The sequence below is a fragment of the Arvicanthis niloticus genome, chromosome 2 (assembly GCF_011762505.2).
Source record: "Arvicanthis niloticus isolate mArvNil1 chromosome 2, mArvNil1.pat.X, whole genome shotgun sequence".
In the NCBI taxonomy this organism is placed as follows: domain Eukaryota; kingdom Metazoa; phylum Chordata; class Mammalia; order Rodentia; family Muridae; genus Arvicanthis; species Arvicanthis niloticus.
In genome coordinates this window covers 120,398,321-120,417,616 of record NC_047659.1, presented here as the reverse complement: position 1 = coordinate 120,417,616, position 19,296 = coordinate 120,398,321, and the positions used below count along the sequence as shown (strand labels likewise).

General features: G+C 49.9%; 1 protein-coding gene across 1 annotated transcript in view; it reads right to left on the bottom strand.

Annotated features, from left to right (window-relative positions):
* Pygb (glycogen phosphorylase B) overlaps window positions 1-19,296 on the bottom strand; it is a 48,195-nt gene that overhangs the window by 3,641 nt on the left and 25,258 nt on the right. Inside the window, exons 5-17 of the mRNA XM_034496678.2 lie at window positions 17,322-17,453; window positions 15,320-15,431; window positions 14,817-14,899; window positions 13,854-13,997; window positions 13,256-13,348; window positions 12,045-12,191; window positions 11,049-11,212; window positions 9,931-10,045; window positions 8,877-8,978; window positions 7,922-8,069; window positions 5,548-5,606; window positions 3,139-3,280; window positions 732-939 (exon numbers count right to left, since the gene is read on the bottom strand). Of these exons, the coding sequence (XP_034352569.1) occupies window positions 732-939; window positions 3,139-3,280; window positions 5,548-5,606; window positions 7,922-8,069; window positions 8,877-8,978; window positions 9,931-10,045; window positions 11,049-11,212; window positions 12,045-12,191; window positions 13,256-13,348; window positions 13,854-13,997; window positions 14,817-14,899; window positions 15,320-15,431; window positions 17,322-17,453 (1,649 nt within the window). The remainder of the gene's footprint in view (window positions 1-731; window positions 940-3,138; window positions 3,281-5,547; window positions 5,607-7,921; window positions 8,070-8,876; window positions 8,979-9,930; window positions 10,046-11,048; window positions 11,213-12,044; window positions 12,192-13,255; window positions 13,349-13,853; window positions 13,998-14,816; window positions 14,900-15,319; window positions 15,432-17,321; window positions 17,454-19,296) is intronic.

The window sequence follows — 19,296 nt, the reverse complement described above, 5'->3', positions numbered from 1 at the left end:
ATAAAGCCAGACAGGCCAGCATAAAGCTAGCTGTGACTTACCAAGAGATCTGAGAGGAATGAGGGACATTCAGATCCCAGGACACAAAGCTGAGAGAGAAACTGAGACACCCTACACAGACACATGAGCTCTTGGGATGACAAGGACAGTTTGATCTCACTGCTGCTCACTGCTGCCTAAGGGCTCAACTGAACAACCCCCCCCCCCAAACACAAACACACACATACACACACACACCCTCCAGGAGTTCTGGAAAACGATTAGATTGCACTGTCTTTAAACTCATAGGCCAGGATTCCTCATCAGTGTCAAGGTCAGGAAAAGCTGCAGTTTTCAGATCAGAAATGGGGATACAGGATGACCACAGGCAGGAAAGGGCAATTCCACATGGACTTTTATAACAACGTGTCACTGGGAGACTGCATCCCTCAGCGAGATGTAAACAGTGGAACGCTGGACACGTGGGACACAGAAGCTCTCTGTAATGCTTGACATTGTCTGCAACCCATTTCAAAATAGGAAGGTCTATGGACTGTGTCTTGTTTGGCCCTGAGTGGTAATGTCCCTGTCGGAGACCTGTAACCAGGGCCTCAGGTCCTAAGGAGGAGTGCTAGTCACAGGGACATGCAAGAGCGGTCAAACCCCTTGGGGACCTCATGTTTTGTACTTATGAATGGACTCAATGGGCACACAGTCCCTGACCTATGCCCCACCCCAGAGCTGACACATACCCTTTCCGGTCCAGGGCCTCAACATCTTCCACCCGCATACCGAAGATGAAGAGGTTCTCCTCCCCGGCCTCCTCAGCCATCTCCACGTTGGCACCGTCCATGGTGCCGATGGTGAGAGCCCCATTGAGCATGAACTTCATGTTGCCTGTGCCCGAGGCCTCGGTGCCTGCGGTGGAGATCTGCTGTGACAGGTCAGCGGCTGGAATCACTGCAGGGAGACAGGGACAGAGAGGCACGGGATGGGATGGCAGCTCAGCCCAAGGCCCACTTCCTAGGACAGGAACTCCTGTCCTGAACCCGTTGAGCTCACCGCCAAACAAACAAGGACACTGACCACAAAGTAGCCACCTGAATTTTCAAGACTCTTCTTTCTGAACCAGGTTAGCTAAGGCAGGGGGATTAGATAGAGACACTCAAGGAGAATCCCCAGAGTAGCACAGGATTTTTGTTTTGAAACTTTCTTTACTTTAAATTTTTAAAAATTGTATCTGGGTGCTTTCCCTGCATGACTGTCTATGTATCCCATGTGTGTCTGGTGCCCAAAGACACCTGAAGAGGGCTTTTTGGGTCCCTGAAACTAGAATACAGACGGTTGAGAGCCACCATGTGGGTGCTAGGAATCAAACTTGGATCCTTGGGAAGAGCAGTCAGGGGTCTTAACCACTGAGCCATCTCAATAACCCATTCTGGGAACCATGGCAACCAAGTACAGTGAGAGGACTGGGTCCTGGTTTCCTGTCACTACAGGTATGTCTTCCTCTTGACACTGGTATCTTATTCAGGTTTAACCCACTCCTGATTAGCCTGAGAAAGACTTAGATCCTGGGCTGGAGAGATGGCTCAGTGGTTAAGAGCACTTGACTGCTCTTTCAGAGGTCCTGAGTTCAATTCCCAGCAACCACATGGTGCCTCACAACCATCTGCAGTGGGGTCTCATGCCCTCTTCTGGTGTGTCTGAAGACAGCAAAGGTGAATACATAAAATTAAAAAACAAAACAGCTTTAAGAAAAAGGAAAAAGAAGACTTAGCTCCTAAGAGCCAGATGACATGGAAGGATGGAAGGGTGAGTCCACGGTTCAGGCCCACGGTGTGCGCGTTAAGGAATGTGCAGAGCGCACGCGCAGGCAGCCAAGTACCACACAAGCTCTTCCGCACTCAGGATCCTTGTCTTAGGAGGTAGCAGGCTGAAAGTGACATATCCTTGGGGATGGGTCACTGCCTCAGGTCCTAGCCTGGCTGCACACATCATCTCAGCATCTGCAGCTAAAGCCAAAGCTGCTGATGCCACCTCCACAAACCTGATGGCAGTCACTCAGTACAGCCAGTGTCAGAACCTCAAAGGCAGGAAAGGCCAAAGGTCAGGATACAGAGGCCTAAAAAGGCATAGACAGCCTCCAAGCCCCACAGTCTGCAGTCCAGCAATAACAGTTGCATGTGTCCTAGCAATACCAAGGAGCCAGAGAGGAAGTGGGCCAGACCCTGTCTGGAGCCAGGTCGCCTCAGAAATGAAGGTGAACAGAGCTCCAGGTAGCAGAGAGGGCCTATGATGCTTTGGGGATAAGTTCCACCAGGGTGCCCAGCCAACACCAGGATGAAGCCCAGCTCCTTAAGCTCACCAAGGGAACCTCAAGCATCAAGGGTACCTAACAGAGAAGGAGTGACATGAACATGATAGCAACAGCTGGACCAAGGGCCAGAGCACGGGGCACCGTGAGCTCAGTGGGCACCAGGCTCCAGAGCTTACTCCTCCAGTCTGCAAAGGAGTGCCATGCAGCTGGACACGTGGGCATCTGACCTCGGTGGCAGAAAGGGGAAGGGGATGACCAGCCTCAGATTCTTCGTCATCCATCTGGTTAAGCAATATGTTTCCTACCAAGACCTATGTAGGTCAAAGAACACCCTCATATCCTAGAAGAGGTCCCCACTAACAGCCTCAGTAGAACAGGCCCTGACCAAACTCTCCAAACATGCTTTGAGGTGTCCTCAGAAAAGGATGACAGTGGTGCTGGCACATGACAGCTGAGCAGCACACCTCGATAGAAGAAGGAGTGTAGGGAGTCGGAAGGGAGGAGAGACAGGGTGAGGATGAGGTTTAAGGAAGGTTCTGGGAGGTCAGGGGAGTCACATTCTGCTGTAATGAGAGTCCCAAGGGCAGAAGGCAAAGCTGAGGGTGGGAGGAGGAACAGTGAAATCCAGGCAGGCATAAGGAGGTCCAGATGGCAAGAATGACAGTGGCTCTGCCTATGACATGCAAAGGCTTTCAGACATACTCAAGACACATACTGTTCCCTAGCAGGACCTTGGTGTTCTAGGCAGGTGACTTACATGGAGAACAGGCCTGCCTGATCAGTACTGTCAACCCCCTACCCAGCCCCAGGCAAAACCCGGTCAAGGAGTCTCCGGCTACCTTTCTCAGCTAAAGACACACGGTAGTTCTCCAGGAAGATCACTCGGAGCCTGTCGCCCACAACTGGATCATGATTGACAACATCTCCAATGGACGTCACCAGCTTGATGATCATCTTGGCCATGTGGTACCCAGGAGCTGCCTGGGAAGAGGAAGGATGCGAGTTAGGGGAACTTAACATCAGCACCAGGTCCAAGGTTCGAGAAAGGGTTCATGGAACAGTCAGTGGCACTGCTGGCTCCAAGGCCCGTGAGCCATGGAGACCTGTGCTAGGCTGGCCAGCAGACTGAAGACCATGGAGGTCACACCAGCAGTGACCCTGCCAGTGTTGGGGAGATGGAAGGGCCTAGCTTTGTCTGACTGTCCTAACTTCCACCGACTCCAAATGTCACCTCACTTGTGGGATTTACCAGCCTTGAATTTGATTTTTTGATTCTAATCAGTGTTTTAGAAACTACAAGATGTAGCCAGGTGTAGGGGTGCCCACCTTTAATCTTAGCACCCAGGAGGCAAAGGCAGGTAGGGCTCTGTGAGTTTGAGGCCAACCTGGTTTACACAGTGACTTCTAGGACAGCCAGGGCTACATAGTGAGACCCTGTCTTGAAAAAAGAAACAAAAAAAGAAACTACAAAATAAAAGAAATGAAGACTTCTAAAGCTATCAATTTACAGAAACCACAGAAAATGAAGATATATAGTAAAATGTTTTGGAGGAATATTGTGCTGGTTTGAATATGCTTGGCCCAGGGAGTGGCACTATCAGGAGGTGTGGTCTTGTTTGAGGAAGTGTGTCACTGTGGACGTGGGCTTTAAGACCCTCCTCCTAGCTGCCAGAGGACAGTCTGTTCCTTGGCTTCCTTTGGATGAAGGAAGTCAGTTCTGCCTGCACCATGCCTGCCTGGACACTGCTATGCTCCCCTCACCTTGATGATAACAGACTGAACCTCTGAACCTGTAAGTCAGACCCAATTAAATATTGTCCTTCATAAGACTTGACTTGGTCCTAGTGTCTATTCACAGCAGTAAAACCCTAACTAAGACAGATGTGTTCAGAAAAGGCTAGCCTCGAGAGAAACCCAACTTCATTAACAGTTATTCTGAAAATTAAAAAAGACATAAGGAAAATGCACAGATTTAAGAAAAATTAGGACATCAATCTCAAATTTGAGGACTTTCTTTGAAGTCTTGACTCAAACAGTTAGAAGTTTTTATAGGGCCAAGTGTGTGGCTTAGTGGTAGAATGCTTGTGACAAGCCCTGCAAGCACTGCAAGGGTGAATGTAACTTTAGCTGGACATGGTGGCACTTGCTTGTAGTCCCAGCTATTCCAGGGCTGAGGCAGGAAGATGACTTTGGAGCCAGTTTGGGCAACATAATAAGGACCCCTAACTCAAAAGAAAAACATTTAAACTTTAGTAAGACAAAGTGGGTAGTGGTCCCAGTGTGTGTGAGGGGTATTTATTGGAGTAGAAGAATCCTTTTCCTGTGTGACAAGTATGTTATCCCACAGTGATGCTGAAAAGTAAAATAGCTTGTGGTTTTAGAGAAACACCTCTTGAGAAGATGAACCATGAGGTATAAAGTGTTGTGCTATTGGACTCCACTCTGAAGTGGTTGAGCAGGACACTACAGCCCTTCCTACGTTTCTCTACGTGTTTTTTGTTTTAATACTTAAAAACCTTCCTAAAAGTCCATATTGCTTTGGATTATACATACTATAATACTAACAAAATAATATGACATCCAAATTTGCTTCCAAAATACCAGATGATGGGTAGTGTCAGAGACCAAACGAGGTGAGGCGAGTGGATGCTAAGCCTGACCTTCTTGGCCTAACCCTCCATCATCTGAGGAGAGGGTGGCCTTGTGGCCAATGGAGTCTGCCTCGCTCCAGCCATGGAAGGCCAGGAACAGCAGGAATGCCATCTGTGGGTAGGCACGGGAGGCTGTCCCAGGGCAGTCTCTCAAAAATAAACTACACCCCTACAGCTCATAACCGCTGACAAGACCCAGCTACCACCTGAGTATAAGGAAGTAGCAAGTATGTCTGCCTCCCTAGGAATGTATCATGGTGAATTAAATAAACTCAAGCCACGTTACACCTAGTGTGGTCTCACATGTGGCAGACAGTCATAGCCATGTCTCCAGCCACACTGTCCGGTGAAATCCTGGAGACAGACAAAGGATGTGGCAAGGATGTGGTTTGGTGTGAGAGATGTCCTTCATTAAGCCATTGGGATCCAACCCTATGTAAAAGGTTCCTTGCCCCAACCCAGCTCCTCAGGGCCAGGTGCTGCTGGCATGTGTATACTGACACCTACTTTCTAAGTAGGCAGGGTGTCTAGTGACAGGACAGGAAAGCAAGTGCTTCCTAGGCCCAAAACCAAGGATGGAGAAGGAAGTTACCTCACCTTGCCCCCGATCATAACAGTCCTGGGCACAAATGCCTTGGTTGGATCTTTCTTTATTCCTGGAGGACAAACAGAAGAGGAATCTTTACCAGATGGTCCCTGCCCAACTCCCCAGGGTGACCCAGTGTTAGGCACAATCATCAGGTTGTGTATTTTGGCCTAGGAGACACATAGCTGTGGCCATAATATGTCTGTAGGAGCCTGTCACTCAGAGGACGGGGCCTCCCCTATCTTTGCACTTGCACACCAGGCTGGTGGAGGAGGCCCAGGCTTAGCATCCTCTCAGCAGCCGCTTGCCTCCAAGACCACTGATGACAAATCACGCAGTATCCTGAACTTCGGAAAAGCCACCCATATAATTGCAAAAAATGACAACCCAGGAGCTTTTTGCCTGTGCTCACGAGGACTCAAAGGCCTGTATGTGACAAGCACTGTGAACTCAAAACATTTTTCCTTTTCTTGCTATTATTATCGTTATCGTTATTTTTATGATCATTATTATCGTATTATTACTGTGTGTGGTATGTGTGCGTGTGGGTGTGCAGGTGCTGCCATCCACATATGAGGGTAGCCCTCTTCTTCAGCTAGGGATAGAGTCAGGCTGTCAGGCTTCAGCAGACATGCTTTCCCTGCTGGGCCACCTCACCAGTCCTTAAAAGACATTTTAGACACACTATTTTGCTGATACTTAGAAATGAGGAGGTGACCTCAGGATTGTGGGCTGGCACCATCGGTCCTTGAAGGGTGAAAGTCTACCTGCTGCCTGTGCCTGGCATGTGTATGCTATCATTTGGAAATACCCCACAAAGCCTCTGTGCTCCAGGCCTAGTCATCAGCACCCGCAGCCATGAGGAAGTGTAGAGCCTAGTGGGCCTCACGGTAGGAAGTCAGATCACAGGAGGTAAGCCCTTGACGGAGACACTGAGAGAGGCCTTCTCCTGCCTCTCTGTCTCCTAGCTGTCATGAACTCAACAGGCCTCTTTTGTCTATGTGTCCCCGCCGTGAGATACTATACACCACAACTGGACAAGTGACCAAGCCTGAGATCTCTGAAACCGTGAGCCTGAACAGCCTTTCCTCCTTAAAAGCTGATGCTCAGGTATTCTGTCACTCCTCTGGGAGTGACCTCTGCTTACTTCCCAGGCTGAGAAGCTCACACCTGACGGTTTCCTGCAGAGATCGGGTCAGAGGACGGAGCCACAGTGGCCAGCTCATACCCATCCTTTTTACACATTTCAATGAGGGGTGACGTTGTCTGTAACAGTCATCCCCAGAGAGCAATTCAGGAGCCCGTTCAACAGTCAGAGCTGAGGACAGGGGTCACCTTGAGTTCTGTGAACTGTTTTACTTCTACTTTCCACTTCTAGAAATCAGGCAGAGTAACATGAAGAAAAGGGAGCAGTAAAAAGGAGGCCAGGCAGGGTGGCCATACCTGTAGGCCAGTTACTTGAAAGGCTAAGGAAGAATTTTTTTTCCCATTTCTCTTAAGCCCAGGAGTTCAGAATCAGCAGGGCAATAACATAGCAAGACTCTTTATCTTAGTAAAACAAAACTAAACTAAACTAACCAAACAACAACAAGCAACACAAGTGACACCAGGCAAACTACAGTAACTCAGTAACTCCTATCAAGGACATCAGGTTGTGGAGAACTTCAGGGTCTTAGGAATCTAACAGGCCCTGCTCAGGACGGGCAGGCCTCGGCAGACTACTCACAAAGCTAAGGGCCATGTGCTAAGGAAATGTGGCTCCGACCTGGGAGGAGAGCTGGGAAACTGTCCTAGCAGATGAACCTCCTTCAGCCTCCTCCTGGGCATTCAGCTCCTGAGCCCCAGGGAGAGTGGCTTGCAGGGTCAAGCACCATGACACCACAAAGAATCCGTATCATCAAGAAAACCAGAGAGCAGGACTGGATAAGGGTACTTACTACTCTTATAGAAGACCTGGGTTTAGTTCTCAGCACCTACATGGCGGGTCTAATAAATAGAATCTTTCCAAACAAGACAAAATCATTATAGCAATAATAAGCTTAAAAACAAACAAACACACAAACAAACAAAAACCTAAAAAGAGCACAAGACCTTGTCTGGGAACGTGACAGAGCCCCACCCTATACTGAAGCACAACGAACTGTTCTTGGCCTCTGCAAATAACCCAAAGGCCCCATGTTCCAGAGACTGTGGGTTCCCCAACCATAGGCTCCAATAATGAGAACTCAGAAAAGCCAGCTGTGGCTCAAAAAAACTTATCATATTACATACATGTATACACACACACACACACACCCATATATGTGAAAGGCAGGGGTTGAGGATTTCGTCCCGAGCCACGTGTGGCTCGAGGGAAGCCAGAAGCAATGGGGCCCTGGAACTCACGGTTGTACAGGGTGATAATGTGCAGGCAGTTGAGCAGCTGTCGCTTGTACTCGTGGATTCTCTTCACGTGCACATCAAACATGGAAGCAGGGTTGATCTTTACCTTGTATTCCTTCTCTAGCTGGGCAGAGAACTTCAGCTTGTTTTCCTGAGGAACAGAAGATGGTGCTATACCAACACAAGAACGCTGCAAGCTCTCCCAGGCCCACCAGCGATCCCACTTTCCAACTGACCCAAGACTCGTGTCTCTCCAGGATCAGCACGGACAACACTGGGGGGGGGGGGGGGGGGGCGCTTAGAGAGCGGTGCTGGGGACACAGGTGACATTAAGAGAGAGTAGGGAAATGCAGATTACAGTGAAAATGGGTGTTCTGGCCATTCAAATAAGTGAAAGACCAGGGCCGAGAGCAGACTTAGAGCTATGCAGAGCAAGGGGGACAAAAACCAAAGGGAGCCACAGGTGTGACAACCTACAAGCACAGAAAGCAGGCAGGGTGAGCAGGAGTGAGGCAACGCGGCCGAGAAGTAGCTGGAGAGACTAAAGCAGAATACAGGGCTTGGGAAACCCTGTACTGCCACGGGTACCCAAGACACGGCTTCCTGCTAACCCAAATGCTGAGGCCAGCATCCCTGCCACATGCCCCCATGGAAGAACACTCCTAGGTTCTGTTGTATTGGAGGTGCCAGTGACCTGGCCAGGGTCTAATAGAGGCCACAATACCTCAGCTCTCCTAGATGAAAAGGGAATGCCCCCGCCCCGCTAGAGGTTTTTCCACTGCTGACGGGGCAGCAGAGTGAGGTGAAGGCTCACTTGGCAGAGCCCCATTCACCTACTTGTTGCATGACCCTAAAGATAAATGGGTCCTTGTCTAGAAAGCTGAGAGAGGTCCTGATCCCTACCCAAGTCCCAGGTGCTAAGAGCACGGGAAGCAGACTGCGGGCCAAGGAAGCATACCTGCTTGACCTTAGCTACATCGCGGATGAAGGCCTCATCATCAACCAGCGACAGCAGCTTCTTCAGTTGGCTCAGATCAGTCAGGAAACCTTCCCCGATTCTCTGGGTTAAGAGGATACATGTTCACCACGTCTCAGCCATCACAAAGCTTGCCCCTCTATCTGTCATCCTTCCCTACTTTCCTTGGGATCCTCCTGCCCTCCTGGGCCCTCCTACCCTCTCTTCTTAGACCCACAGTCATATAGCCATTAGGACACAACAAACTCACAAGCCTTGTCAGTTTCTCCTGCTTGAGATATCCCTATCACAGGAGATGCCTTGGACCAGCAGAACAATTCTTCCTCCCAACTTCCACCACCATGAGTAAAGAGGCTACCTTTTTATTACCATAGCAACAATCATTTCCAAAGCATCCCATTAAGGGCCTTCCTGCTATCTGCTTCCTGAAAGGGGCCTCCCCTTGCCTCTTCCCATGAGATGCCTGGTATTGTATAGACACTACACTGGCTCCCAGATCCCTTGGGGGCATGGATATTGCACCACATCTGTCCCCAGAGAAGCTGATTCAGGCTTCCCTGACTTTCGAGCATGCCCCCTTCCCTCCAATAAGACTCAGGTGCATTGCATTCCCCAGCCTCAGGGCACTGTGTCCTTCAAGGAAGAGCTTAAGCATATCCTTGAGGCCAACCCCAGCTTTCTAGCACAAGGTCTGACATGAAAGCATGTGATTACGGAGATAAGATGCTTGAGTTACCTCCTCACTGAGTCTTTACAAGCTGGTGGCTGCCACTCAGCTACACCCTAGGCCTTTCTGAAGCCCAGGCTAGCTTTCAAGCTGGCACACAGACCAGAGCTGGGCCATAATCGTGTGTTGAGAGGTCTCTACTGCGCATGTCCCAGGGCTACTGCTGGACATGAAAGAAGTATTCCTACTAATTCAATAGCTACGTAAAGAAAAGCTTGGTGAGCCTCCTGGGGTTCAACTGTGCCCCCTGCTTCTTTCCAGACTCTTGCCTGGCATCTCACAGATTGTAAAGCCAGACCGGGTACTCACCTCTACAATGATGTCTGCCAGCCCCGGGTTGCACAGGAGCAGCCACCGTCGGGGTGTGATACCATTTGTCTTGTTCTGGAACTTCTCTGGCTCCAGCTCATAAAAGTCCTTAAAGCTATGAACACAGAAAGCAGGGACTTGTCACGAATGCTGTTTTAAACCAGGCAACCCAGGAAGCCTAAGATCTTGACTAAGAGGCCCTGGGGCTCAGCTGCTTGATTTTCTGAAACACGAAGAGCAGGTTCTAGCACAGAAAGCTGGAGCCGTGACAGAAAGGCAGAACGTGCCTGCTGTGTGTGGTGGTGGGCCTTCTGGTGTTAGGACTTGACTGTTTCCAGACAGATCTAGAAGGAACAGTCACGGTCATGAGAGTGGAGACTGAAAAGGCCACAGAACTTATGCCCTGGAGCTCACTTTCCACACTCATATCCTACGAAGAGCAATACACGAGGTGCTGAGCCAAGCCCCAGAACACAGAACACACTGACTGATGTGGCTAAGGAATTCTCACCCTGGGTGCTGCTTTGACTGGCAATTGTGGTAGATACACGTAGGACTCCAGGAAAAGAATGGAGGGAGAGCCAGGTGGTGGTGCACACCTTTAATCCTCACACTTAGGAGGCAGAGGGAGGTGGGTCTCTGAGTTTGAGGCCAGCCAGGGCTACACAGAGAAACCCTGTCTCAAAAAGCCAAAAAGGGGGGTGGGAGGAAAACAGGAGAAAGAAATTCCTTAGTGGTATCGTATTTCTCACTGCAGGGCCCAGAAAAACAGAAGGACACTCAGCCCATGTGGGGCGTCCACAGTGCCCAACCTGCAGCAGATGCACCTTAACTTGACATTTGACCAAAAAGGCAGGAGCACAAGAGGAGTCACTCTTGCAGCCAAGTGAGATGTTTCTCCAATGTCACCTATCAAGTCACCTGTGAACATACTGGTATGTGACACGGTGGGGGCTTTGGGCACCTTCATCATGTCCATAAGTGACTTAGTGGTACCAGGGCTATATGTCAAATCTTGGTCATGGTATGTGTGGTGGACAAATCAGAGTTAGGCTAGGAATCAGAGAGGTGCGGCGCCCCCCCCCCCCCCCAGACTTAGTGCAGAGGCCCCCACTCACACAGACTGCTTCACGATCTCGGAGTGAATCCTTGCCACCCCGTTCACAGCGTGGGACCCGATCACACACAGGTGTGCCATGTTGATTCTCTTGCAGTCCCCTTCCTCAATCACAGACATCCTCCTCAAGCGGTCCACATCCCCAGGAAACAGGGCAGCCACGTGCTGAAGCCAAGAACACAGGGCTGAGCATCCCACAGCAACTGAGGTGTCCTCTAGTGCCTGAGGACAGCCCACCATGCCTACAGGAGGGTCCACGCTGCCAAGCTGTGACAATCGGTCCTGAACACCAGTGCCCCTGACACCAGCCCACTCACCTCAGTGTCTTTACCCAAATCCTAGCTCAAATGTATTCATAGGGGCCCTGAATCTAATATTTCACCCATATAAGGTCCTGGGACCCATAAGACTGTTCTGTGTGAAAAAAAAGTCAGGACACCAGCGGGGTAAGTGAGTGCCATCGGGTTTATGAGAAGAGAGCTGGGCCATGCATGACTGCTGTTGTCCTGAGCAGCATGAAGCTATACTTTCATTAGGGGAATAGCTGTTCTTTCCCCTCCAAGGTTGAAGAAGTCACAAAAAGGCTGGGGTATGGCTCAGTGATAGAGTGACGATACAGCAACCTCAATGACCCAGATTCCTCCCCAACACTCCACACGTGCAAAGGCATGGCGATTACCCAAACCAGAGCTTTCTCTGATTGTGTACCACCATCCTCTCTGTGGGTAAAAGAGGACAGACAGGTTCTGTTTCTGAGTTGCCTGGAGCTGTCAGGACACCTCCAGGAAAGACACTCAGATTCACAGCCTGCTCAGACTGGACCTTTTAAAAAAATGATTTGCATGCATACTTCCCATGCACAGAGCAGGAGTCTCACAGGGCAACCAGGAGCTCTGGCAGCCCTCAGTACAACAGGTCTTCTGCGAGGTAGGATGAGGCTAGTGTGATGGAGCTGTTGTGTGTCACTGCCCAATCCCTACCCACAACCCATGCTCACATCCAAGTGCCTCTGGTTGATGGCATAGATTATTTCCAGATGCCGTGGCAGCAGCTTCTCAAACATAGATACTGGCCAGCGCTCCAGGGCCTCAGGCAGCACAGTGTGGTTGGTGTAGGCACAGGTCTTCTTGGTGATCTCCCAGGCCTACACATTGAGAACAGCAGAAGTCACATGGACACACTGGAACCATGAGGGAAGGTCCTCACCCCATCCCTGCTCTCTGTTCTCCAGGCATGTGATCAGCTCAGGCTAGTCACCCCTGCTGTAAATATACACAAAGGACTCTATTCCCTGACCCTACACTCTAACAATGACCTCTTAATGTCTCCTTTGTAACCCCTCTGCTACCAGTGAACTATCACACAATGAAGTAGTTTTCCACCAGTTTCCACTAAACTACCTGACACCCACAGGGCAGAGGACACTGGTTACCATATGGCCTGCCACCCCAGGGTATAGCCTCAAGGGAAGTATACGCTGTCAGGCCAGAGAGGGGCTCTGGTTTCTGAGAAGGAACAAGACTTATGAGATTCTGGTGATCTACTTAAAGCCAATCAAGAAGATGCTGCTGTATCAAAGATGAGGGCCAAAGGAAATGAAGCCTCAGACAGTCTTCAAATACAAACACTGTAGATGCCCTTATTTTTTCCTCACCATGTAACTCAGGCTGGGTTTGAACTTGTTGTTTTCCTGCTTCAATCTCCTGAGTGCTTTGCACCATCACAGCCAACTAACAGGTTTCTGAAAGCTTAACATTTCTAGGTTGTTCTGTTTTATTGATGTTTTGAAACAGAGTTTCACTATGCAGACCTGGCTGGCCTGAAACTCACTACTAGATGAAGCTAGCCTCAAATTCATAGAGCTCCACCTGCCTCTGCCTCCCAAGTGCTGGGAGTAAAGGCATGTGCCACCATGCCTAGCCAAACTTCAAGGGAGAAAACATGTACAATATCCCTAGGGTCTTTATCCTTGTCTCTCTGTCCCGTCATCCTTGCCTCACTGTGCCTTTATCCCACAGAGCATCCATCTCCAAGAGCCAGACACTCTCAAAGTTAAATTCTCAGGCCTCTGAGGCTGAGAGAAAGGCCCTACTTCCTGGGCCTGGCTCAGCTCACCATCACCACATGTGGCCCAGCTTGAGGTGTAACAAGGATGCCATCACCCGGCCCTGGTCCAAGGAGGACACTGCCTTCCTTTTGCACACTCACCTTATCCCAGTCCACCTTCTCCACATCCACCAGGATCCGCATGAGCTCGGGGATGGAGAGCGCCGGGTGGGTGTCGTTCAGCTGGATGGCTACCTAGAGTTCACAAGGGGTGCTGCTTAGCTCTCTCGCTCCTGGTACCTGAAGTGGTGACCCAGGGTGTGAAGGAGCCAGTGCACTCTGGAGGAGCCCAGGAGCCTGAGGGGTCAGGAGGCTACTGCTGGCTCTGCAGGTAACCGTGACCTGCAGCCAGCTGTCCCCTCGAGTAGCTGCAACCTGTGGGCAGATGTGTCCCAAGAGCAGCTATGCTCTGAGAAGGTGCAGAAGGGGCTTCAGGATATGGTACGCTCACAGGCCACTTTCCTCTCAGCTTTGGGATAAGCTTTGTTTAGAATTGCCACCGTGAGCCTGTCGTCACATGCATCAGGAGCCACCGCTCACGGTGACCTCCCTGCCTCCACTTTTGTTTGACACATCAGGGCTGCACTGGTTTGGGAAGAGACCCTGAGACTCAGGACATAATGCCAACTTCCTCCTACCCCTCCCAAACACAAGGAAGAAACCCCATCCCTAAGACAGTGAGCTCACTCCCTTCACAGACCTTGTCTGGGAACGTCTCGAAACAGGTTCTCACTGGGTCCCGGCAGCCAAACCTGGAAGACTTGAACCTTCGAATGATGTCCTGGAGGGTGGCAGCCACCACAAAGTACTCCTGTTTCAGCCGCAGCTCCTTCCCCTCGAAGAACTGCAAGGCAGCATTGTTGCGACACCCACCACCAGCACAAGACTCCTAGACGCTGATGGAGGGAGGGGCCTACATCTGCCCTGTCCCTAACTCCCTGGGGTCATTCTTAACCCTCCAGAGGGCCAGTTCAGATGCCCTACTCAAGGTGGTTGGCTGGAGGCTTGCATGGTCAAAACAAGACAACCTGACAGCATGGCCTGCATGTACACCTTCAGCACAGAGTCACCTTGTTACAAGGTGTCTGGTGACAAGCAGTGAGAGTCTGGTGTCTGCAGTAAGAGTGACAAGCCTGGGACAAGGAGCACCATAGTTACTCAGAACCAGTTCTCAAGACAGACACCAGCAGACACCCACACCTGAAGTTCTGGTGTGTATCTAGTCTCAAGGGACAAGAGCATTTGGTTTGGGTCTCCAATACTAATCCCTCTCTATTACATGCACATAAAACTTTGAGGAAAGAAAAATTCCACTTTAAAGAGTGCACCACCAATCAAGATAGGCAAATTCTGATGGTTTGTTTGTTCGTTTTTTGTTTTTTTGAGGGTTTTTTTTTTTTTTTTTTTTTTTTTTTTGTTTATTTTTTTTGGTGTTGGGGCCTGAGATCAGGGTTTCGGACATGCTAAACTCCTCTGACAGACACTGGACCCAAGTGGGAGCAGAGAATTCAGCTGTCACCCCCTAGGATGTGACAAGCATGGGGTAACAGTTTTCTAAACATATCCAGGCACTGCAGCCAAATGGGTGCTAACACCCCACGTACACACAGGTCTCCAGCTTACATGTCCACCCTTCAGAGAGAGTCACACAAGAGCCACTCACATTGTCATTGGGATACAGGACCCTGGAAATGTTCTCGGCCAAGTTCCTGTCCAGGACAGCTTCGATGTAGTCCCCAACGTTAACTAAGGAGAGACAGAGACCCATCAGTGCAGCCTCCTCTGGGTCCAAGGGCCTTGTGCCGTGAGGCTACTGCAGCCGCTGAGCGGCTTCCAGGAGAAGCCTGAGGTGGCCTGGGGCTGCTGTCAGCTCATCCTCAGCAGAGGATCCATCTCCCCTCTCACAGTGCCTCACTTTCACTGTACACTACTAACCCCCAGCTCTTCTCTTGGGGACATGTGGTCTAAATGATTACAACCCTTGGTAGCTGGAGCCTGGCATCCTGTCTACCTTAACTCTTTGTTTGCACAGGAGCTGTAAGGGCCACACACTTCACAAGACAACTCCCTCCCTCCCAGAGGAGAGTAAAAAAAAAAAAAAAGAAGGCCCAGTGTTTCGAGAAAGCATCTAAACAGACACGCACAGGAGCCATGGTGGGAACTTACAGTCCTTCAGTTTGAAGTCATTGGGCGCCTTGGCAGACCAGAGCCTCATGGTGTTGACGGTGTTGTTTTTATACCCAGGCACTGGGGTGTCATAGGGCATGGCGAGGACCACCTGGTCGTAAGTAAGAAAGCACACTTAGGACTGAGTTAGCAAAGACCCCTTTCTGCCCAGCCACCATTCCCTGGCAGGACAGCTCCAGTTCCCCACAGCCTGACCTCCCTGGGCGTATGTTCCCACCTACTGCCTTCACCTGCCAGAGCGCTATCTCTTCACTCTCAGGGTGCTGTCCAGCCACTTTGAGCAGCCGCACGCTGACATCTTCCCTAACCACGCATATGTCTCCCAGATTGTGTACATCAGGGCTGGCCTCAGCTGACCAATCTTCCCACGCTGGCCTCTCAAGGTGCTACACAGCCAGCTCCCCTCTCCCCCATATATACCCACGTTCTTGCCATATATACCCACTCACTCTGCTTGGCAAGTCCAGGCTCTGGTCTTCTTGACCCCACTTTCACTTCCCAACACCTTTGGCAATGCTCCTCTTGCTGGTTGCTTTGACTATACCCTCCAGGTACCTAAATCAGCCCAGACAGAAACACGGCCACTCCGCCATGTTCCTTCCTTGCTAAGCCAGCCAAGGAGCTCTGCAAGTCAGTTAGCTCTAACCACCTTAAAGGGACAGTGCATTCGACTCGCCAGGATGAACACTGGTATCACCTTTGTCTTCCTATTTGCTGCCAACTCTCTCCTGTCTTATACATGCTCACCTCACAGAGGACAGTCCCAACCACCCAACTTCCTCGTCTACAGAAGTCAGAGCTAAGGCTCTCGCCACGTAGGCTGACACAATTATCACAAGCACACACATTCAGAACATGGGATTGCTTCTCTGCTTTTTCAAGTTAAATCCCCCCTCTTTAAAAAAAAAAAAAAAAAATGTGTGGCCTACATAGCATGGCTCTAGACTACTCTAGCTCCAGGTGTCCTATTTAAAACTATACTTTAAAATATCAAATAATTTTCCCAGTCACCAGGCCTCCATGTTTGCTCCTCCTTCTACACCACGGATAAATGAGGCTCACTATTCTTCCCTTGTTCCCTGCTCTGCCCTTCTCCAGGGACCAAGGCTCCCAGCCCTGGAGTTGATTTGTCTTCTTGTACTACATCTTCCCAGACCAGCATCACAAAAGGGGTCAGTTGGGAAGGAGGGACACCAGCCAAAGCCACTGGCATGCCTGCCGGGAGCTTGGCTAGCTCAGACACTACAGAGCCATGAGTCACAAGTGGTACCAGGGCATGGCAGTAGTCAGTACTCCATAACTAACCTGGAAGCTGTTCTCATCCTCCTGGGGCCTTTCTCCCAGTCAGGACAGGATTCACTAGCACTGTGTCTTCTGGTAGTACAAGAACATTCTGGTTGTGAGCATCAACGCCAACACACAGCACTGGCTAAACTATAAGATTACTGTATGAGGTGCATCTATTCCATTCCAAGGACCAACTACCAAAGTGAAAGTACTGATGTATGCGGGAATTAAACCTTTCCTTGAGTTTTACCTCAAGTCCCCCAAGGAAGCAGTAAGCCAGCCTCCCAAGATGAAGTCAAGGTGCCCTTAGGGCAGCTGTGATGGTTTGTATATACTTTGCCCAGGGACTGGCACTATTTGGAGGTATGGCCTTGTTGGAGTAGGTGTGTCACTGTGGGCGTGGGCTTTAAGATTCTACTACTAGCTGCCTAGAAGTCAGTCTTCCATTAGCAGCGTTCAGATGAAGATGTAGAACCCTCTCTCAGCTCCTCCTGCACCATGCCTGCCTGGATGCTGCCATGTTCCTGCCTTGATAATAATGGACTGAACCTCTGAACCTGTAAGCAGCCCCAATTAAATGTTGTCCTTTTTAAGACTTGCCTTGGTCACGGTGTCTGTTCACAGCAGTAAACCCTACCTAAGACAGCAGACCTCCGGCTCAACAGCAGTGAGCCTCTGGGCCAGAGCTCCGTACCTGTGTGTCCAACCAGAGGACCCCGTCAGGGGTGTGCTCCACCCTCCCGTAGAAGTGCACGGGCAACATGTACTCCGGCCGTGCTTTCTCCCATGGGTTTCCATAGCGCAGCCAGTCATCAGCTTCTTCAACCTGGAGGGATGGATAGTCAGGAAAATTCTCAACATGGAAGAAACAATACCAACAAGCTAACCCTGCTCTTGACCTGGGCATGCAAAATGCAGAGATTATACAGTGCCTGGCACCCAAAACCCACCCAGTTAGGCCACATGCGCTACTAAAGTCACAAGGTCCTACACAATTCAGAAAAAGACACCTAAATGAAAGGACAGTAAAAATCACCCAAATGAAGGACTGTTAGCCTTGCACTATGAGTAAATCTTAAACACACACACACACACACACACACACACACACACACACACACACACTCTGAATGACTATATTTATAGGAAATGTCCAGAACAAGCAGACTCACAGGACAGAAGACAGAGGGCTAACAACTGTCACGCACTAGTCACGTATTAAAATAGAGTGCTCTGGAGATAGTCAGTAAGGCTGTTTTTCCAACTGTGAACCTGCCAAGAATGATGTTACAACCCACAGAGCTGCTATTAAGATGGGAGGGGGCGGGGGCAGCTCAGCAGTTAAATCATTGTGAGCACGACTGGGGACTGGAGTTCAGATCCCCAGAATCCACAAAAATTATGGATGGCCAGGATAGATTATTTGCACACACACACATGAATATGTACCCACAACAATACCAAAACACACACACACACACACACACACACACACACACACTGGAAAATGGGAAAAATGGAGCCATGGAGCCCACTACTTGGGAAAAAAAGTTACCTCAAGTAAAAAAAGGACAGCCATGGTACAGAGTTAAACATGGTGGCACAGTCCCATAATTATTTCACTTGGACGTAGAGACAGGAAAATGAGAAATTCAAAGTGAGACTTGGGTTCTACAGAGTTAGAGGTCAGCTTGAGGCGCTCTATGAGGCCTTGTCAAAACAAACAAACAAACAAAACAGCAAGCCCTAAAGTCACACAGAGCGAAACTCTGTGTGTCCAGGGGACTGAGCTGTGGCCTGGGAGGTATCCCATGGGAGGCCGAGAGCATCTCTCTAGGGGATGCTGCTGTCTACACAAGCCATATTCAAACCAGCCATTTCCCCAGATGGAGACAGTGAATATACAAACCCCACTCCCATCAGGAATCTAAAAGTCTGAGTGAAACGGGTGGGTTTTCCTCTGAATTAAACACAAACAGTCCCAACATGTTACTCTGAAGGGTCTGTTTAATTTATCTTGTTTTGAGACAGTCTCATACAGCTCAGGCTGACCTCGAACTCAATTGTAGCTGAGGGTGACCTTGAACTCCTGATCTGTCTCCTCCTCTCAAGTTTTGGGACTACTATCGTAAGCCACCATGCCTACCTGATGAAGTGCTAGGGGTGGAGCCTTGTGCATGGTAGGCAAGTATCCGACCAATGGGCTGCCTTCTCCCTGAAGAGACTTTTTTTTTAATGGTCCTTGCTCAAAAATAAGGAATGTCTATACGAGTGTATCTAGGGTGTCCAGGAAAGTGACACAAAGCTAGTCACCATCCATCTGTCTCTTTACTCCCTACAAGACTCTGTACATGGTGATCAATCCTGCCTTTTGACACTATGGTGGCAGTCCCTGTCACTGAAATTTTTCAGTACCACAGCTGGTATGTCCTGCAGAGTAATCCCAAAGTTAGCTACAGAAGCAGCACCTTCCCAAACGCAGGCAGCAGCAGGCCCACCCTTAGGCCAGGATCCTCAATCCTTCCACCAGAGAGCTCCACAGGCCTTAGCCCCGCCTACCTCTTGTTGCTATCCAACCGCTGCCTCAGTTGAAGGCAAAGGTATAATAATTGTTTTTGTTCTAGTCTAGTCAAGGCTATTGTTTTGGAACAGGGTCTTCCTATGTAGGC